Consider the following 17,859-nt stretch of genomic DNA (forward strand, 5'->3'; position numbering starts at 1 on the left):
GGAACAAGGCCCAAATGCTTGGGCCCCTGCGGCCTATGTGGGAGAGCTGGCTAAAGTTCCAGGCTCCTGTGTTGTGGCCACCTGGGGAGGGAACCTGTAGGTGGAGGATCTCTCTCTCTTTCTGCTTTTCAAATAAATAAATATTTTTTAAAAAAAAAGAAACTAAAAAATTATTTAGGATTTAAAAAAAAGTTGGGGTGCGGGGAGCAGAACCCAAAGGCCAGGTGTCCCTAACAGTGTAGTTGGTGCCTGCTGTCCAGCCCTGTCCTCCCTGCCTCCTGTCTTCTGTCACAGGGAAAACATCCCCTTAAGTGTGGGGTGGAGCCACAGAGCACCAGGAAGCTACGAGCACCTCCGTGTCCCAGGCAGCTGTGTAAGGTGTAGCAGGTGCTGCCGTGTGCTGTGCCAGCCTCGGGCTAGTTGTTGACCAGTCTGGGCCTGGGTTTCCTTTCTAGTAAGCTCTGTCAGGGCAGAGAGCACTGCTCTCTACCTAAGGCACTGTTCTTGACCGGCCTGGTTAGGCTGAGCCAAGAGCAGTTGGGTTAAATATAAAACCAACAAAATCTCTGGTTCTCCTTGGAAGGAGGCACTGGACTGTGACGCAACAGGAATTTCTTGATTCCCTTCTATGCCAGGTATTGAGGGGAAGCAAATTACTGTTTGTCCAGGGAGGGAGAAGGCAGGATTTGGCCTCCCACCGAGGCCAGGCGCCCTCCCCCTCCCCTTGCTCTTCTCTTCCTCTGCGAGCATGGAGGAATGGCTGCCCAGCTTTGCCCATCTGGAGGACAGCTCAGGAGATGTGAATCAGCTTGGGCAACGGAGCGATGACTCACACCTGACCAGCCCCACTTGGTTCAGGTCCTCTGTTCTGAATCTTTTCCTCCCTGCTAATTAAATGATGATTTGGTCTCCATGGTGGGAGGGAGGAGATGGAGTTGAACGGTTCTGCGTTTGTGGACAGCTGGGGATGGGATGGATGAGGGAGGTGGGTTCCCCATGTGGCAAAGCAGTGATGCAACATGGAAAGGCCATGGCGTGGGGAAGGCTGGACTTTCTGGGGGCCGCTGAGCAGGCCAGCAGTGCCTTCCTGCTGTTCCCACCTGAAACCCTGGAGTGATACCCACTCCTGACCTGCCTCCAGAGAATGCATTAAGACTTCTTCTTGAATCACTGGGTAGACATAGCTCCTGAGTCACTGGGCCCAGCACCTGGCCACAGTTAGGGCTGCGGAGGGGGCACGCTGGCAGAGGCATCACCCACAGTTCTCTGCCAACATCAGAATCCAGCCTGTGTGCTGCTGGTGGAGCTGACGTCTTACTGCAAATTCTCACACGTGTGTTTCCACCCTGGGCTGGCTTGCAGGGGTCCCTCGAGCCTCCCCTGTCTCGTGCAAACCCTTGGGCGGATGAAGCTGAGACCTGTGTGTCTCTTAGGTCTACCCCAGCACCATGCCGGGCCGCTGCCTCTGCACCGGTCACTCGGTGGTCACCCAGGAGCACCTGCTGTGTAGCAGGCGCTGTCCCAGGTTCTGATGACGGCTATGGTTGACTGTACCAGCCGCGGGGCCGCCCTTGATTTCTCAGCAACTCTCTCAGAGGACTGTGGATCTCCCTGGTTTTGATTGATGATGAAAAGGAGGCTCGGAGAAGCTAGGTGCCCAGAGTACAGGGGTGCTTGAGAAAGTTTATGGGAGATGGAATTAAAAGCTAAGCTGATTTTGGTGCCAACAATTGCTGAAATCCATGCATATGAGAGGTCTTTCAGAAAGTGTATATTATGAAAGAACTATGTATGCATTTCAACATGTTCCATGACAAAATAAACATCTTGTTACAAAAATTATTGGCCAGCGCCACGGCTCACTAGGCTAATCCTCCGCCTTGTGTCGCCGGCACACCGGGTTCTAGTCCCGGTCGGGGCGCCAGATTCTGTCCCGGTTGCCCCTCTTCCAGGCCAGCTCTCTGCTGTGGCCAGGGAGTGCAGTGGAGGATGGCTCAAGTGCTTGGGCCCTGCACCCCATGGGAGACCAGGAGAAGCACCTGGCTCCTGCCATCGGATCAGCGTGGTGCACCGGCCGCGGCGGTCATTGGAGGGTGAACCAACGGCAAAGGAAGACCTTTCTCTCTGTCTCTCTCTCTCACTGTCTACTCTGCCTGTCAAAATATATATATTGAGAGGAGAGAGAGAGACAGGGACACGTAGGGAGAAAGAGCCCGGATCTTCTGGTTCACTCCCCAGGTGCCTGGGACTGAGCCAGGCAGAAGTCAGGAGATGAGAATTTGATCCAAGTTTCCCACATGTGTGGCAAGGACCCAAGGTGTGTCTTAGCAGGAAGCTGAAACCAGGAGCCAGAGCCAGGAATCAAACCCAGGCGCTCTGATACGGGACGTGCTGTCCTCACAGGCGTTCTTGGTAGGCTGAGTGCCTGCCCCTACGCTTATCTTCACGTTTTGAAGTTCCCTTGTATGGACTAAGTCGCCGTGGGGATTCAAGCTCAGGCCTGCCTGCAGAGTGCCCAGGCTCCTTGTAGTTGACAACAGCGCCTCCTGCAGTAAGAAGGGGTGAACAACAGCAGAGGCGTGCCGGGCCTCTTCTCGAGCCAAGGGCTGGGTCGTGCACATGGAGGGGTTAAACAGTCCCCCCTGCCCAGGGCTGTGCCTTGCCTTCAGCACGACAGCACCACAACCCCTTCTGCTCACTAATGAGAGGGAGACAGAGCCCAGGCAAACGTGGTGGGCTGTTGTTCCTGGGGCGTAACAAACACAAACAGCTCCAGAGGTAGGAAGAAGGGGCCTTCAAGTACGAGGAGACACATCTGGGGCCTAAGCGAGGCCATGCTGAAAGTATGTGCGTCAAAAAGCCTGTGGAAAAACAGAATTAGCAGGTAAGTTTATTTTGGTGCAAAAAATTTTTTTGAAAACCTTATGTAGGTTTTTCATAGAATACCTTTTTTTTTTAAAAAAAAAGATTTATTTATTTGAAAGACAGAGTTAGAAAGAGAGAGAGAGGTCTTCCATCCACTGGTTCACTCCCCAAATGGCCACAACAACGGCCAGAGCTGGGCCGATCTGGAGCCAGGAGCCAGGAGCTTCCTCCAGGTCTCCCACGTGGGTGCAGGGGCCCAAGGACTTGGGCCATCTTCTACTGCTTTCCCAGGCCACAGCAGAGAGCTGGATCGGAAGTGGAGCAGCTGGGACACAAACTGGTGCCATATGGGATGCCAGCACTGCAGGTGGCAGCTTTACTTGCTACACCACAGCGCCGGTCCCCATAGTACTCCTCTCCATGAACTTTTGGAAGACCTCTTCATGGGGTCCCCCTTCTCACCCCACCTCCTGGCACCCCCAAACCTTTACTGCTAGCAACTTGCAGCTCAGGAAGCTGCAGGAAGGGGAGCCCCATGCAAAGCTCTGGCCAGCACTGTGAATCAGTCTATAGCTAAAGAAGGCCCTGCCACAGGCCCCCTCCGCGCACGTGAAACCTAGAGACGCTCTCAGAGAGAGTGAGTGCCTGGGGCCCCTCCCACTCAGGCCTCAGCAGGGGCTTTCCTCACCTTTCCCTCTTCTTCTGCAGGGGTGGACTTTAAGATGAAGACCATCGAGGTAGACGGCATCAAAGTGAGGATACAGATTTGGTGAGTTGCGTGGGAGGGGAAGGACCCTGCCCCTCTGCTGCCACCGGCCACGCTGTGTGCAAAACCCCGTGGGACGCCTGGAATGAGGGGAAGACGGCTCTCCTATGTGCCCTAACCACTGAGCCCTTCTTAAGAAACTGTGTAGGATTGACCACGAGTCACCGAAAGGCAGAAATTAGAAGGGATTAAGAAACAAATCGCTGTGGGTTTGTCTTACAATTAGGCTGTACCGTTGACCCAGGCCACACTGTGGGAAGAAGGGAGGGAGGGCTCCACCCCACCATGTAGGGGGGACACATGGTGCGGTTCCCACAAGAAGCCACAGGGGGGCGGTGTGGCTCTCCCGTGCGGAAGTGTTGGACGCACTGCTTATGCCAGCGTTCAGAGCTGTCCTCCAGGCCTGGACTTGTGTGGACCGGGCCCTGAGCCATCCCACAAGGTCGGGGGTGTAGCATCATCGCCCCAGTCCACTCCCAAGTCTGTCCACCACAGCCACGCTGTCCAAGGCTCAGGATTACGGTTCCTAGTGCAGGTGCATGTTGAGTATCCTGTCTAAAATGCCTGAGACCTGAAGTTTTGGATTTTTTCGGATTGTGGGATACTTGCATCTCTGAGGGTGCTTCAAAAACTTCATGGAAAATACACCTTATCTCTTCATTCCGTCTTTCCACAAATGTTGAAGTAGCCTTGTACCTGCTGAGATAACGTATCTCATATACACCTTACCCACATAGCCCAAAGGGAATCACACACAGTATTGCAAGTGACTTTGTGCATGGAACAACGTTTCACGGCGTGGAATCTTCCTGTTGTGGCGTCATGTCGGTGCTCAGGAGGTTTTGGATTTGGGAGCATGCAGGGTGTTTGGGTTAGACTCCGCCGTCTTCGCAGTCAGGGGTGCCTGGATCCCTGGGGATCAGAGCTGTGAGCTTTCGTCTGACACTCCCCAGTTTTTCCTGCACGGGCACAGAGTCACCCAGCACCTGCTCCCCTGACCCCTGCGTGCACCCCTGGTCCTGGCTCCCTCCACTGAGGGACTGGCTTTCTCCCGCAGGGACACAGCGGGCCAGGAGAGGTATCAGACCATCACCAAGCAGTACTATCGGCGGGCCCAGGTGAGCCACCGTTTCCAGGGTGTAGAGGTGGGAAGCCACCACCCACACTCCCAGCGCTGGGGTTTGAGGTGTCTGTGCCAGCAGCCACCAAGACAGGGCCCTCGGACAGCTTGCTGCCAAGGAGGGGCAGGGTAGGCGGAAGGGGTGCCCTGGGGGCCATTTTCCATTCATTCCTTAGTTCTTCACAGAACACTTGGTATAGTCAGGCCCTGGCCCGTGCCCCTAGCTTCCTCCCTCTACCTGGGCCAAAGCACGGGGCGCCTTCCGTCTTCAGAGGGTCCAGAGACAGGCCTGGGAGCCTCAGCTGTTGGGGTCCCAGAGAAGGGGAAGTTTCTGGATGCTGAGGGGGGTCTCATTCAGCTAAGCAGGAAGGAAGAGCAGGTGGAGTGTTTTGGGCACCCCGGCCCTGTGGCCCCGGTCGGTGCCTACCTCCTCATCTCTCCCTCTCCCTCCCTCCCTCTCTCTCACTCAGGGGATATTTTTAGTCTATGACATCAGCAGCGAGCGCTCTTACCAGCACATCATGAAGTGGGTCAGCGATGTGGACGAGGTACGTGAGCCCTGCCCCACGAGGAAAGGGTGTCTCTGGGGAGGGCTGGGGTTCTCAGCATGGGCAAGCAGCTGCCCCCACCCCCTCCCCAGGAAACCTTGCCTTGCACAGCCCCAGAGGAAGAGTTCTGGGTGAGAAAGTCACAGAAAGACCCCAGAGCCCCCAGGCCCTCCTGCTCCGCACCTCACCAGACCCCATGGCCACAAAGTCCTGAATGAGTTAACTCCCAGCTTGACCCTGAAATCCCAGAGCCAGCCAGAGTGGCGAGACCAGGGTCCAGACCTGAGTCTGCACAGCCACTGTGGAGTTGTGGGCGACCCGGTGCGACTCACTGGGTCCCCAGTTTCTTATCTTCAGCCCAGGCTACCTTCCAGATGGGGTACCAGTTGTCCAACCCAGGGAAGCACCAACATTAGCCAGCGTCTTCTACCCTGAGTTTCCCCCCATGGCACTCGTGGGTTTGTTTGGCCATGGTACAGTAGCTCCCCCACCCTATGTCTGCAGAGGATACGTTCCAGGGTCCCTGGGGCCCCTGCAGCCACAGGTGCTCCCAAACCCTGTGTATATCTCGTGTTTTTTTCCTACGCATGATAAAGTTTACAGTGCAAGGTGGACAGTGATACGTAATATGAAACAGAAGAGTTATGACAACATACTGTGATAAAAGCTAATGGAGACCTTTATGAATTGTTGATTTCTGGCATTTTCCTTTTAATAGTTTAGATCATGGTCAGTGGTGGGTAACTGAGATTATCAATAAGTAAATGAATTAATGGAACCACTCCAGAGGAGCATTACAGGTGGGAGAGCCCAGCAGGTGGGCCCAGTCAGCCCACCATGTCCCCAGGCGCGAGCTCCATGCAGGGCAAGGGTGGGGAGAGCAGCCTCGCTGCAGGTGTGCCGTCCTCTGTCCCTAGTACGCACCGGAAGGCGTGCAGAAGATCCTGATAGGGAATAAGGCCGACGAAGAGCAGAAACGGCAGGTGGGCAGAGAGCAAGGGCAGCAGGTAAGTGGAGTGCCCCTGGCACCCTGCATGGCACATGAGGCCAGCCCTGAGAGCTGGAACCCAGCCACCCAGCCGCCAGAGCCCCGCAACACCCACAGGCACGGAGGGCCCCTGCCTGAGCAAGGAGGAGGGGGCTTCAGGCGCCAACTCTGAGGAGCTGCGGGGCAGCAGCGAGGGTGAGGGCCAGTCCAGGAGTGCAGAGAGAGCTGAGAGTTTGCGCGACAAAGGCCACCCCCGCAGAGGACCTCAGTCTCCCTCCTCAGTACAAGCATCCCGTTAGCCCTTGCAGTACCCTCGATTCATTTAATGATACATGAGAACATCGAGGCCAGCCCCACCGGAAGTCACGGCGTGGGAGGCGCTCTGTGTGTGTGGCAATGCGCTCCGTCCCCAGGAACCGAGCCACAGCCTGGGAGAAAGGACACTCTCATGCCCTCCCCGCTGACAAAGAGGAGGCCGGGGCCACGGAGAGAGGTCACCCACTTGCCTGGTGGCAGCCCTGGCACTCAAGCCTGGCTCTACAGCCCGTGCTTTTGTTTGTGTTCTGTTTTGTTTTACATTCATCCGCCACACTGCCCCATGGTTCCATGTCATTGTCCCCTGGTGAGTGGTTGTGTTTCTGTGTGTGTGTGTGTGTGTGTTGGGGCGTGGTGGCCAGGGCTAAAAGAACAGAGAGGTGTATTTGTGGGGCATCTCTCTCCCCACCCCCAACTCTGCCAGCCCCTGTCCCAAGCTCTCAGCTCTGAGCATCTCACAGCACAGCTGCCCCTGAGGGCAGTGACACAGGGGTGTGCCCACCGCCTCCCCTCCCTGCATCGTTCATCAATGCCCTTCCCTCTCGCAGCTGGCCAGGGAGTACGGCATGGACTTCTATGAAACAAGTGCCTGCACCAACCTCAACATTAAAGAGGTGAGCACCCCGGGGGACCCGCTGCCCTGTCCCTGTCCCGGCTGAGTCCGCGGGAGGTGGGGGCGCATGGGGGCAGGGCTCAGACCACAGGGTCCCACCCACGGTGGCTGCAGGGCCGCGGAGCGGAGGCTGGGCTCAGCCGTGCCCCTCTCTTGTCCAGTCTTTCACGCGGCTGACCGAGCTGGTGCTACAGGCCCACCGGAAGGAGTTGGATGGTCTCCGCACCCGGGCCGGCCACGAGCTGGCGCTGACAGAGCTGGAGGAGGCGGGCAAGCCCGAGGGCCCAGCGAACTCTTCTAAAACCTGCTGGTGCTGAGGGCCGTGAATGGAGCACCGCGTTGCCGCGGGAGGCCTGCAGGCAGCTGGGGAGGCCGGCCCCTGTCCCGACGCCGCTGTCCTGGCATCTGACGACCCTGTTGAACATCCCCCGCCTGGCGCAGATGCGGCCCCGCTGTCGTTGCCTCCTCGCCATCCCTCAGCCCGCGACCCCAGCCCCAGGCCAGCTCTGACTCCTCGCTGCTGTGCTGAGCTGCGGGTCTCGCCGCCCCAGGGGCAAGGGCCATGGCTGGAGTCACGGCCAAGGCTCCTCCCCGTCTCCTCCGCTCTGCTTTCTCCTCCTCACTCTCCCTTCTCCCATCCCCTTCCCCTCCAGTGTTTTGTGTCTTGGTCTCTCCTGCCCCCGCCCCCCCAATGTGGGTGCAGGTGCCTCCCTCCTCGTTCACTGTAGCCCTGTCGGAGGGAATGCGCGTAGGCTCTGGGGGGTGATGCACCCCCTGATCCAGGGGGAAGCCCCCAGCTTCGTGGGGGCCTGAAGGCTACAGGGTGCATTGTCCTCTTCCGTTCCCCACTGCCTTTTCTGTGCTATGGGCGGGATGGGGCCAGGGTGGGGGGGCATGCAGGGGGCATGCCACCTGCTGGCCCTCAGGCCCTGGCCATCCTACCTCCACCTGCTCCCCTCCCCAAGCTCTGGACACGCTTGGCTGCCCGCCTGCCCGGCCGCCTCCCCTGAGCTCGCTGGCAGGTGCTTCAGAGAAGAGACGGCAATGGTGAGGGGTGGCAGAGACAAAAAGTCACCTCCATTCTCTACCTCCCGTGTGGCGGGGTCCATGACTTCTCCCCACCTGGGCTCCTGAATTTAGAGGTGTGGACAGAGGCCTGATGGTACCACAGGGGCAAGGAGAGTCTGAGGTCGGGCTCCTAGGTGTGGGGGGGGGCAGAGCAAGGGCTGGGACAGGCCATGGTCCGCCTTTGGCTTATCACAGGCAACATGGTGGCTGCGGGGCCTCCTGGCCCCATCTTCTCTTCCCGTGTCAGGAGGGCATCCTCCAGCCCAGGAGTAGTCACATCAGCCTTCAGTCGCTGATCCGGGTCTCCCGCCCTTAAGGTTTGCCTGGGAAGAGAGAGAGAGAGAGAGAGAGAGAGAGAGGCCCTGCATAGAAGTGCTCGGTGCTGTGATTGCGGCCTTCAAGTCCAAGTGCCCATCCTGCCTGGTCACCCCAAGTTGGCCTAGGGGTCCGCCAAGGGCACTGAGGCCACCTGTGGTGGGGGAGGGGCAGGCAAGGCCTCCTCCCCCTGACTCCTGTGTGCAGGGAGCATCTTTAGCCCCCAAGAGCAGCTGGAAGGAGCCCTTCCTTGCCCTTCCGGTGGCGGGAGGAACACAGGTCAGAGCATTGTTCCCCAGCTGCACTGCAGGGCTGGGACCGGAAGCAAGTGGAAGAATGCGGCTTGGAGCATTCTCCAACCAAGGGCCAAAACCCAGGACATACGGGTGTGCAGGAGAAGAACGCCCTTCTGTACCACTCCAGGCACGACACAGGGGTGGTGGGTCGCTTCCCCAGCCTTCCTGCCTGCCCTGTCCAAGGGGGAAGTCAGTCCCCGACTGAGGGGATAGGTCAGCATAGCAGCAGGAGGGGCTGCCGGTGAGAAATGGTGGGCTCCTGAGGTCTGCCAGCCAGAGCTCTGGTGCCTCACTCTGGGGCTGCGGGGGTCTCACCTTCAGCCAGGGACCTCGGGGGCAGCAGAGTGGGTGTGGCGCACGCCATGGACGGGAACAGGTTTCCTGGAGATGGCCAGAGTGGGTTGTCTTTCTCTCCCAGCCGCCTGCCCCCCTGGAAGAGGGACTGTATTTTGATTGGACCCTAGGGGTTCTGGAAGGCAAAACATAGGGTAGGGACTGTGTGGACTCACGAGCCCTCTCCGGGAGAGCCACAGCTGGGAACAGTCCGGGAGCAGAAGGAAGATTTTGGGGTGCAGCTGTTCTTGCCAGTCCCAGAGTGGGTCTCTCACCCCAAACCCCAGTCCAAGGAGGGGCTCTGTGGGGGTGGCTCTAGGCCCAGACTGGGGAGCAGGCTCCGGCCTGCGTCTTCCTCACCGCCTCTACACCTGCTGGCTTGAGACTCAGCCCATCCCCAGGCACACCACCTGCTCCTGAGCCCCTGCCATCTCCCTGGGACGGGTAAACCTCGCGTGCTGTGTCTCGGGTCTATCATAGGGATTGTGAGTGAGCAGGGTTCGTTTATTTTAAACACAGATGTTTACAAAATAAAGGCTATTTCAGACCACAGCTGTGGCTCCTGTGGATGCGTCCTAGGGAGGAGGTCTCGCTGGGCCCACGGCGGTGAGGTGGGACGGGAGAGGGAAGCGGCAGAAAAGCCGCCACGTGCCCGCAGCCACAGCAGGAGAAGCGACAGGAGCGGCCAGCACCGCCTTCCCTGTGGTCTCCTGCAGGAGGCCACTGCAGAAAGAAGGCGGCCCAGGCCTTGGGAGGGGCTGCGCCTCTCTGAGGGGGTCTGAGGGACTCTGTGCAGCCCAGGTGGCCGTCTGTTTGGGAGGGAGCTGCCTCGTCTTTCAGGTTTCTGACTGACTGACACCTCGGGATGCAGAGGCAGACGGGCTGTGTAGGAGCTAAGGGACTTGTGGGAAATGGAATTCCAAGATAACGTTTTTTTCAGTGCCAGAGATGAATCCATACATATCAGATGTCTTCAAAGAGTTCACGGAGGGGCGGGCATTTGACCTGTTGGTTAAGATGCCAGTTAGAACGCCATGTTTTCCATGTCAGAGTGCTGGGCTTGAATTCCTGGCTCCTGTGTGTGGCTGATACAGACCCTGGGAGGCAGAGCTGGTGTCTCAACCAGTTGGGTTGCTGCCATCCACATGGAGACCTGGGTTGGGCTCCTGTCTCCTGGCTCATCACAGACATCGGGGAGAGCTCCTTCTCACTGTTTGTGTCTATCCATCTCTGCCTCTCAATTTTTTTGTTTAAAGTTCAAGAGAAATGTGGATTTTTTTAAAAAATGCATGGATTTCAATTTTTTTGCATTACAATAAACATCTTTTTTATTTATTTATTTATTTATTTATTTTTTTGACAGGCAGAGTGGACAGTGAGAGAGAGAGACAGAGAGAAAGGTCTTCCTTTGCCATTGGTTCACCCTCCAATGGCCGCCGCGGCTGGCGTGCTGCGGCCGGCGCACCGCGCTGATCCGATGGCAGGAGCCAGGAGCCAGGTGCTTCTCCTGCTCTCCCATGGGGTGCAGGGCCCAAGCACTTGGGCCATCCTCCACTGCACTCCCTGGCCACAGCAGAGAGCTGGCCTGGAAGAGGGGCAACCGGGACAGAATCCGGCGCCCCAACCGGGACTAGAACCCGGTGTGCCGGCGCCACAAGGTGGAGGATTAGCCTAGTGAGCCGCGGCGCCGGCCCAATAAACATCTTTTAATTCCATTTTGCACAAACTTTCTGAAGTCCTTCCTACTTACTACCCTGTGGAAAGTAGAGTTGCAGGAGAGAGAGAGAGAGAATGGGGGCGAGGATAGAATAAGGAAGGAGGCAGGGCAGTAGTCATCTAAAGACCTTATCTGCCCGTCACAGTCTGTGACACTCCAGCTCCTCCCACCCAACAGTCACTGCGAGGTAGGAAGGGGTGTCCACGCTCCACAGATCAGGAGAGAGATGTTCAGAGCGCTGGAAATTTAACTGGGAGTCACTGGGTGGGAATCAGAAGGGCAAAGCTTTGGCATCTCTGTTTAGAAGATGTGCAAGTGATTCCTGCAGTCGGGATAGCGACCCACCCACCTGGGCGCTCTGCTTCCCTGAGCAGTGCTGTTTGTACAAGAACCACCGCCCTGCACAAAGTCCTGGCAATCACAGGCGTCGCTGCCTGCCCATAGCTGGAGGCTGGAATGGGGTCGAGTTGGAATCAAGGGACTTCAGGGGAGCCTTGCCCGTTACTCAGCTGTGAAAGCAGAGCACCCTGGAAGGCTGTTAAGGACCACAGGTGGCGCCTGGAGGCAAGAGTTGGCCCGGACCCCTTACCCCTGCCCCTCAGTGCAGGGATTTCTCTGGCCTTCCTGAAGAGGAGGCTTTGCAAAGCAGAGCGAGGCCCTGGGAGCCCAGCGAGCGCTGACAGATCTGCCCCAGCCATGCGGGGCAATCTGGCAGGTCCGTGTCAGTTTCACCAGTCAGTGCCAAGTCCTTCTGTCTTGGTGGCCGGGTACGGATGCTTGCTGGCTGCTGCCAGGAAGTCCACCCAGCCTCAGCAGGTGACACATTTCACCCTGCACATTCTGTCACCCCTCCCCATGGCAGAAAATTCCATTTCCCGACTTGGAAAATGGAAGCTTGCTTGGGGGAGCAGCCAGCTGAGACCCATGGTTCCCACATGCTCACGGAGCCCTGGGACAAGCTACAAAGCAGAGACGCTGGGCAGCCCCTGGAGGGTAGCACCTCCACCTCCTTAACAAAGCAGACTCTCAGGAGCAGCTGCTCCCCAGCCTTGCTTTCTTCTTTGCTCTGGGAGACTGTTCCCAACGGATGTGGACCTGTGAAAGGGCTCCCTAATAAACACTGAAATCCCCAAGCCAGGGCAGCCTAATTGCTGGTTCTGTGTTGTTGACGGGCTGAGTTGCTGAGTGCTTGGAGGAATGCAGGGGCACTCGGATCTGTCTAATTTTCAGGGATAGGCTCCCGTGGGAGCCCTTAGTGGGTCCTGGGGCGTCCTGCAACCCTCTGCGTGGCTGGTATTGAACATACCACGGGTGCCTTGCTGGGTGTAGGGCCACAGCAGTTCCCACTCCCTGCACACTTCCTTCCCTGGGGGTGCCTGGCACAGGCCCCCTCTGAAAGTCTGGCGGCTGAAGCTTTGTCTGTGAGGAGACAGGTGCAGCTTATTGGTTCTGAGCTTCCTCATCTGTCCAATGATCCCCTCGCCATGATCCCAGCAAGGACCGTATCCTCGTGACCTTGGGGTGGGGAGGAGGCTGTCGGCGGGGGTTATAACGTAGTGCATGGTTAAAATGCAGGGTCATGGGCAAGGGGCAACCCTCATGGAAAGATTTCAAGACAAACAACTTCCTCTCTGCCGGGTACGTGTTAGGCACTGAGAGCCATTACTTCTCTTCATACTTTTTTAATGATTTATTTATTTATTTGAGAGGCAGAGTTACAGAGAAAGAGAGAGAGATGGAGATTTTCCATCCACTCGTTCCCTCCCCAGATGGCTGCAATGGCCATGGCTAAGCCAGGCTAAAGCCAGGAGCCAGGAACTTCATCCAGATCTCCATCATCCATCCAGGTCTTCCGCATGGTTAGCAGGAGCCCAAACACTTGGGCCATCTTCCTCTGCTTTTCCCAGGCCATTAGCAAGGAGCTGGATTAGAAGTGGATCAGCCAGGACTCAAACCAGCGCCCACATGGAATGCCGGCATCGCAAATGGCAGCTTTACCCACTCTGCCACCATGCAGGCTCTTTTAGAGCCATTCTTTCTAGAAAAAGACATACTCCCCTCTGAAGTGGCCCTTGTGGGAAGCGACAGGCAAAGAGAACAATGCACACAGTAGCGTGTAGCTTCCAACAGGTGCACGCGAGCCCCCAGTTTTCTCCCTCCTCTTTCTGAGCCCTGCAGACCCCACAGGCTCACTGCCCAATTCACAGATTGGCACTCAATAAAGGAATCCTGTACAGGTGTGTGCCAAGGGAAAATGGCTTGCTGGGGCAGGCAGGAGTCAACCCTGCTGCGCCCCCTCCGAGCCCCTCCCTTGTTTTCCTCTCCTTAGGCCTTTATGGCTCGAGTTTCCTGAAGGTAGTGAATTATTCACATCTGCACACAGGTATCAGATTGGCCCTGCCCAGGACGCCAGCAGGGCGGGGCAGGGCGGTGGCTTTGTTCAGAGACTGTAAATAGGAGGCACAAGCTCCTTGTTCCAACAGGTGGGTGCCTGTTTTTGCTAAGTCATCCTGGGTACTTCTCAAAGACCTTTCTGTACTCCTCGGTGACTCCGCCTTCCTCCCCGCCCACCCCCGTGACGGACCCTTAAGTGGGCTCCCCGACTCTGCAGGGCTCACTCAGCGCTTCGCCATGGCTTACATCGCCAAGTCCTTCTACGACCTGACTGCCGTCAGCCTGGACGGGGAGAAGGTAGACTTCAACACGTTCCGGGGCAGGGCGGTGCTGATTGAGAATGTGGCCTCTCTCTGAGGCACCACCACCCGGGACTTCACCCAGCTCAACGAGCTGCAGTGCCGCTACCCCAGGCGCCTGGTGGTGCTCGGCTTCCCTTGCAACCAGTTTGGACATCAGGTGAGAGGCCCCTTGGGTTGAACCCGAGGAGCTGCACTGACGCAGCCCGAGGAGGGTGAGGAAAGCAAGTGAATGCTTCTGTGTGTGCAGTAGATGGAATCACGGGGTATGTTTTGTTCATCTAGACTTTTTCTTTAGTTGAAAGGCAGAGTGCGAGAGAGACAGAGAGCTTCTATCCATTTGTTCAGTCCCCCTAAAAGCCCGAAACAGCCAGGAATAGCCCAGGCTGAAGCCAGGAGCTTAGAATTCCATCCGGGTCTCCCATGTAGGCGGCAGGGACCCAAACACTTAAGCCATCACCTGCTGCCTTCCAGGTGTGTATTAGCAGGAAGCTGGATCAGTCGCAGAGTAGCTGGGACTCGAACCCAGGCATTCTGGGATGGGCACCCCAGGAGGCATCTTAACCCACTGTGTTACAATGCCAGTCTCAATCTAGGTCTTTAAGTTCATGTAAAATATCAAGGGGATGTAGATATGTTTTGAGACTAAATACTGAGGGTGTGCGTTTTTACTGTTTACTGTCTTCCTGTTAGATTCCATGGGCTGTTTTTCTCTCCCTTGTGTCCTGAGTGTCTCGTTAAATATTGAATATTGGACGAATGAGTGGAGGAAACAGAAGATCAAGAATCAAATTAGCATTGACCTGAGTCCGGCAGCCTCAGTCCCAGCCAGAGCTGGCTCTGCTGTTGAATAGCTCCCTGCCCCCGGAAAAGCCATGCACCTTTCCTGGTTTAGTTTCCTCTTTCCTAAGTTGGAGATCATCCACTTAGCTCAAAGGGTTAAACGTGGGGTTCAGGGGATAAGAGAATCCCAAGGAACCTGCGAAAAGAAAGCTCTAAGCAAACATAAGCAGCTTCACTGGAGTGAAGATGTTTGTGTAGCTAGCTCAGCCCAGTGGAAAGTGCAGCTGGAGCCAGGGGGAGGTCTGCACGTGCACGGGCTTCATGCACCTGTGGGCTTCACGCACACCCTCCCATCTCTGAACCAGTCACGTCACTGCAGATCTGCAGCCCGCACACCCCGCCTTATCTTTTAGGGCTCCTTCTATTTCCACCTAGGATTTTCACTGGACTCGCAGCAGAATGCCCCCTAAGAAGCCTTCTAGTTATAATCCCCGGAGGCTCAGTGCACGGAGGCAGGAAGACGAGGAAGAGATCGGAGGGACGTAAGCAGGAAGGCTGAGGGGTCGTTGGCTGCAACAGGCCTGCGCCACGGCCATGACTGCGCTTGCCGCTCCTTGCCCCTTGGGGCTCTCTCTAGCCTTTGCAGCGCAGGAGAGACGGAAAGGGCAGACGCTCTTCAGAGGCGTTTCTGCAGCCCTCCACCTGTCACTCGGGCCTGGCTTGTTACTGGAGGGAGTCCAGACCAGGAGCCAGCCAGCCACTGCCCTAAGAGATAAGAAGTCTAATAGCGATCGATTCTGGACTCCTGACGTCCGGGACGGCCTGGAACTGACTGTACTAATTGGTTCCAGTAGGTCCGAGGCAGGAGCTCCATCCCCGAGGGAGATATCTGACTCTCACGTTGTGGCGGGTGGAGGACAAGGGTCCCCACCACGGTGGTGGTAGCAAGTGCTGAACAGTGAGCGCACGGGGAAGAGGGTGGGGGAAGGGAAGACAGGAGCAGGTTCTGAGCTACAGCATGCCTAGCTGTGCACAGAGTTCAAGATTCTGGATTACAACACAGAAATGGCTGCTGAGCCCAGATCCACAGCCCTTAGCCCTCAAGCACTCATCGCCCCAAGCATCCCTCTCCCCCACCTAATTCCAGAACCCACCACCTTCTATCCTGCCCAGCCCATTTGGTCACGAAGCGGTTCCGTGTTGAGTACATTCCTTGTTGTCTCTACCTTGCTTTGCCTTCATGGCTTTGGAAAACTCGACCACCTTGGGAGGGATCTGCCTCCCACAGAGCTTGCTCCTAGCGGCACTTCACGTCTAGGACATGCAGGTGCCATTCCTCCGGGCCTCAACAGCAGCCTTTGAGTGAGGAGCTGAGTAGGGCGGCGGCAAGGCTGTCCTCAACAGAGGTGTAGGTAATTAGAAGCAAGGGATGAAAAACCAGGGCAGAGGGAAGGAAGGGTGTTGTAGGGTGTGTGTGTGTGTGTGCGTGTGGGTGGGTGGGTTGGGTAGGTGAACAGAAGGCGAGGCTCTCAGATGACCTGAGCCGCCCTTCACCCCTTTCTCCTGCCCTGAATCCCAAGTCCCCCGCCCCCAGAGAAACCCTCTAAGAACTGCTCGGGGTGGGTTAGAGGGAGAAGCCACAGCTTGAGAGGGCGGAACTCTAAGTGGCAGAGCAGCCATGCTAGGAACACCAAGAACTTCCAGAAGTGGCCGGAGCCAAGCATCGAACCACACGTGTGAGGGGGACGCTCCAAGCCCGCGGTAGGACAAAGCCCAGGGAGAGGAGAGTGGCGCGCACACACAGGATGGAAAGCAGAGACGGGCATGGGGTGGAGCCGCCCTTTCCCCTGTGGTGGCCACGCCCCTTTCCATGCTCTCTCTCTCCCCCCTCCGCAGGAGAACTGTCAGGATGAGGAGATCCTGAACAGTCTCAAGTACGTGCGCCCCGGGGGTGGGTACCAGCCCACCTTCACTCTCGTCCAGAAGTGCGAGGTGAACGGGCAGAACCAGCACCCCGTCTTCGCCTACCTCAAGGACAAGCTGCCCTACCCCCACGACGACCCGTTTTCCCTCATGACGGACCCCAAGTTCATCATCTGGAGCCCCGTGCGCCGCTCGGATGTGGCCTGGAACTTCGAGAAGTTCCTCATAGGGCCGGAGGGCGAGCCCTTCCGACGCTACAGCCGCACCTTCCCCACCATCAACATCGAGCCGGACATCAAGCGCCTCCTCAAGGTCGCCATATAGCGTGAGCCGCCGCCGCCGGGGGCCCTCGGCAGCCACGCGCGACCGGAGCTGCCCCTTGCCCGGTCCCCTTGCCCTTCTCATCCACGCGTTTGCTTTTCCCCTCTCGAACCTTCTGGTCGGTGATCCCGCTTGGCTCCGAGTCTTGGGTGGGCCCTGGGCCTTCACAGAATGATGGCACCTTCCTAAAGCCTCATGGGTGGTGTCTGAGCAGCGTGAAGGCCCGCGCCAGCCTGGCAGATGAGTCCAATAAAGGGCAGGTGTGCGAATGGCCCGGCTCTCGTGTCTTCTTCCTTGCCAGGGGGTGGAGGGGCGGGGCGACTGCTGGTAGCACCCAAAGGTTTGGGAGACGGAGGCTTTGATCAAGGGGGCAGGGTCCGGGCAAGGCGAGCCACGGCAGTGGGAGCTGCAGGCAGTTGGAACTGAATTGTTACTTTAGGGTTGCACTCCAAAATGGAGGGTGGAGAGAAGGCGTAAGGACCAAACGAGGAGGAAAAGTCCTCTGGATGAGGGCACTAGGAGGTTGTTGGGAGGTTATAACAGGAAGACACCATTCTGGGGGTACCGGGTGTTAGTAAAACCATAGTCTTATCTGTGGCACCATCCTAGGCTCTGGCCCCGTGGCCATCTTGTACAATAAGCTTCATTCTAAGCCCAGCCTGGCTCACTAGAAGTCAGGTGACCAAACAGCCCAATCACAAGCGTCAGATCCAGCCCCACCCTGGTGGATCTGCTGCCCCCACTTCCTTACCTCTGCAAAGCTATATAAGACCTGTTCCCCCAGTGCATGGGGAGGCAGCCTGTCGGGTTTCCCCCACCTGACAATAAACCTTTACCCTTACTCTGGTGTTGGCTGTGTTTTGTGGTGGCCTTTCCTTTCATTGGGCCAACTAGATATGGCCTGTACCTGAGAATTTCCTAAGAAGTCTGTTTGCTTAGTTTGTACCAGTAGCCAGGGGACAGGCAATGTAGTTACTAGAAACACCAAGAGTGTTTTATCTTTTTCCTGGTTACCTTGTTGACTAATATGTGTCTGACCCTTTGGTAGACTGATCTGCATGCTTTTTTTTTTTAATTTTTTTTAATTTTTTTATTTTTATTTTATTTTTGACAGGCAGAGTGGACAGTGAGAGAAAGAGACAGAGAGAAAGGTCTTCCTTTGCTGTTGGTTCACCCTCCAATGGCCGCCACGGCC

The 17,859-nt window shown here is 56.9% G+C and overlaps 3 protein-coding genes across 8 annotated transcripts in view; 2 read left to right on the forward strand and 1 right to left on the reverse strand.

The window, feature by feature from the left end:
- RAB15 (RAB15, member RAS oncogene family) overlaps positions 1–9,779 on the forward strand; it is a 25,786-nt gene extending 16,007 nt beyond the window's left edge. For 2 of the 3 annotated variants that reach the window (XM_017339024.3, XM_070065035.1), the window contains 6 exons: positions 3,574–3,634; positions 4,689–4,749; positions 5,222–5,299; positions 6,217–6,306; positions 7,151–7,216; positions 7,377–9,779. In XM_017339024.3, the coding sequence (XP_017194513.2) occupies positions 3,574–3,634; positions 4,689–4,749; positions 5,222–5,299; positions 6,217–6,306; positions 7,151–7,216; positions 7,377–7,532 (512 nt within the window). In that variant the 3' untranslated portion in view covers positions 7,533–9,779. The remainder of the gene's footprint in view (positions 1–3,573; positions 3,635–4,688; positions 4,750–5,221; positions 5,300–6,216; positions 6,307–7,150; positions 7,217–7,376) is intronic. The other variant, XM_051838730.2, reaches the window with a different exon arrangement.
- Positions 1,807–17,859, reverse strand: part of CHURC1 (churchill domain containing 1) — a 43,319-nt gene continuing 27,266 nt past the window's right edge. For 2 of the 4 annotated variants that reach the window (XM_051838735.2, XM_070065036.1), the window contains exon 5: positions 1,807–8,606. In XM_051838735.2, the coding sequence (XP_051694695.2) occupies positions 8,414–8,606 (193 nt within the window). In that variant the 3' untranslated portion in view covers positions 1,807–8,413. Of the gene's footprint in view, positions 8,607–9,710; positions 16,958–17,859 lie in introns of those variants that run through there. The other 2 variants (XM_051838733.2, XM_051838734.2) reach the window with 2 other exon arrangements.
- Positions 13,415–16,938, forward strand: GPX2 (glutathione peroxidase 2). The gene is given in 2 exon segments (NM_001256893.1): positions 13,415–13,797; positions 16,317–16,938. Coding segments are annotated over 2 exon segments (573 nt in total). The 5' UTR covers positions 13,415–13,575; the 3' UTR covers positions 16,668–16,938.

Source organism: Oryctolagus cuniculus, chromosome 20 (genome assembly GCF_964237555.1).
Source record: "Oryctolagus cuniculus chromosome 20, mOryCun1.1, whole genome shotgun sequence".
In the NCBI taxonomy this organism is placed as follows: Eukaryota; Metazoa; Chordata; class Mammalia; order Lagomorpha; family Leporidae; genus Oryctolagus; species Oryctolagus cuniculus.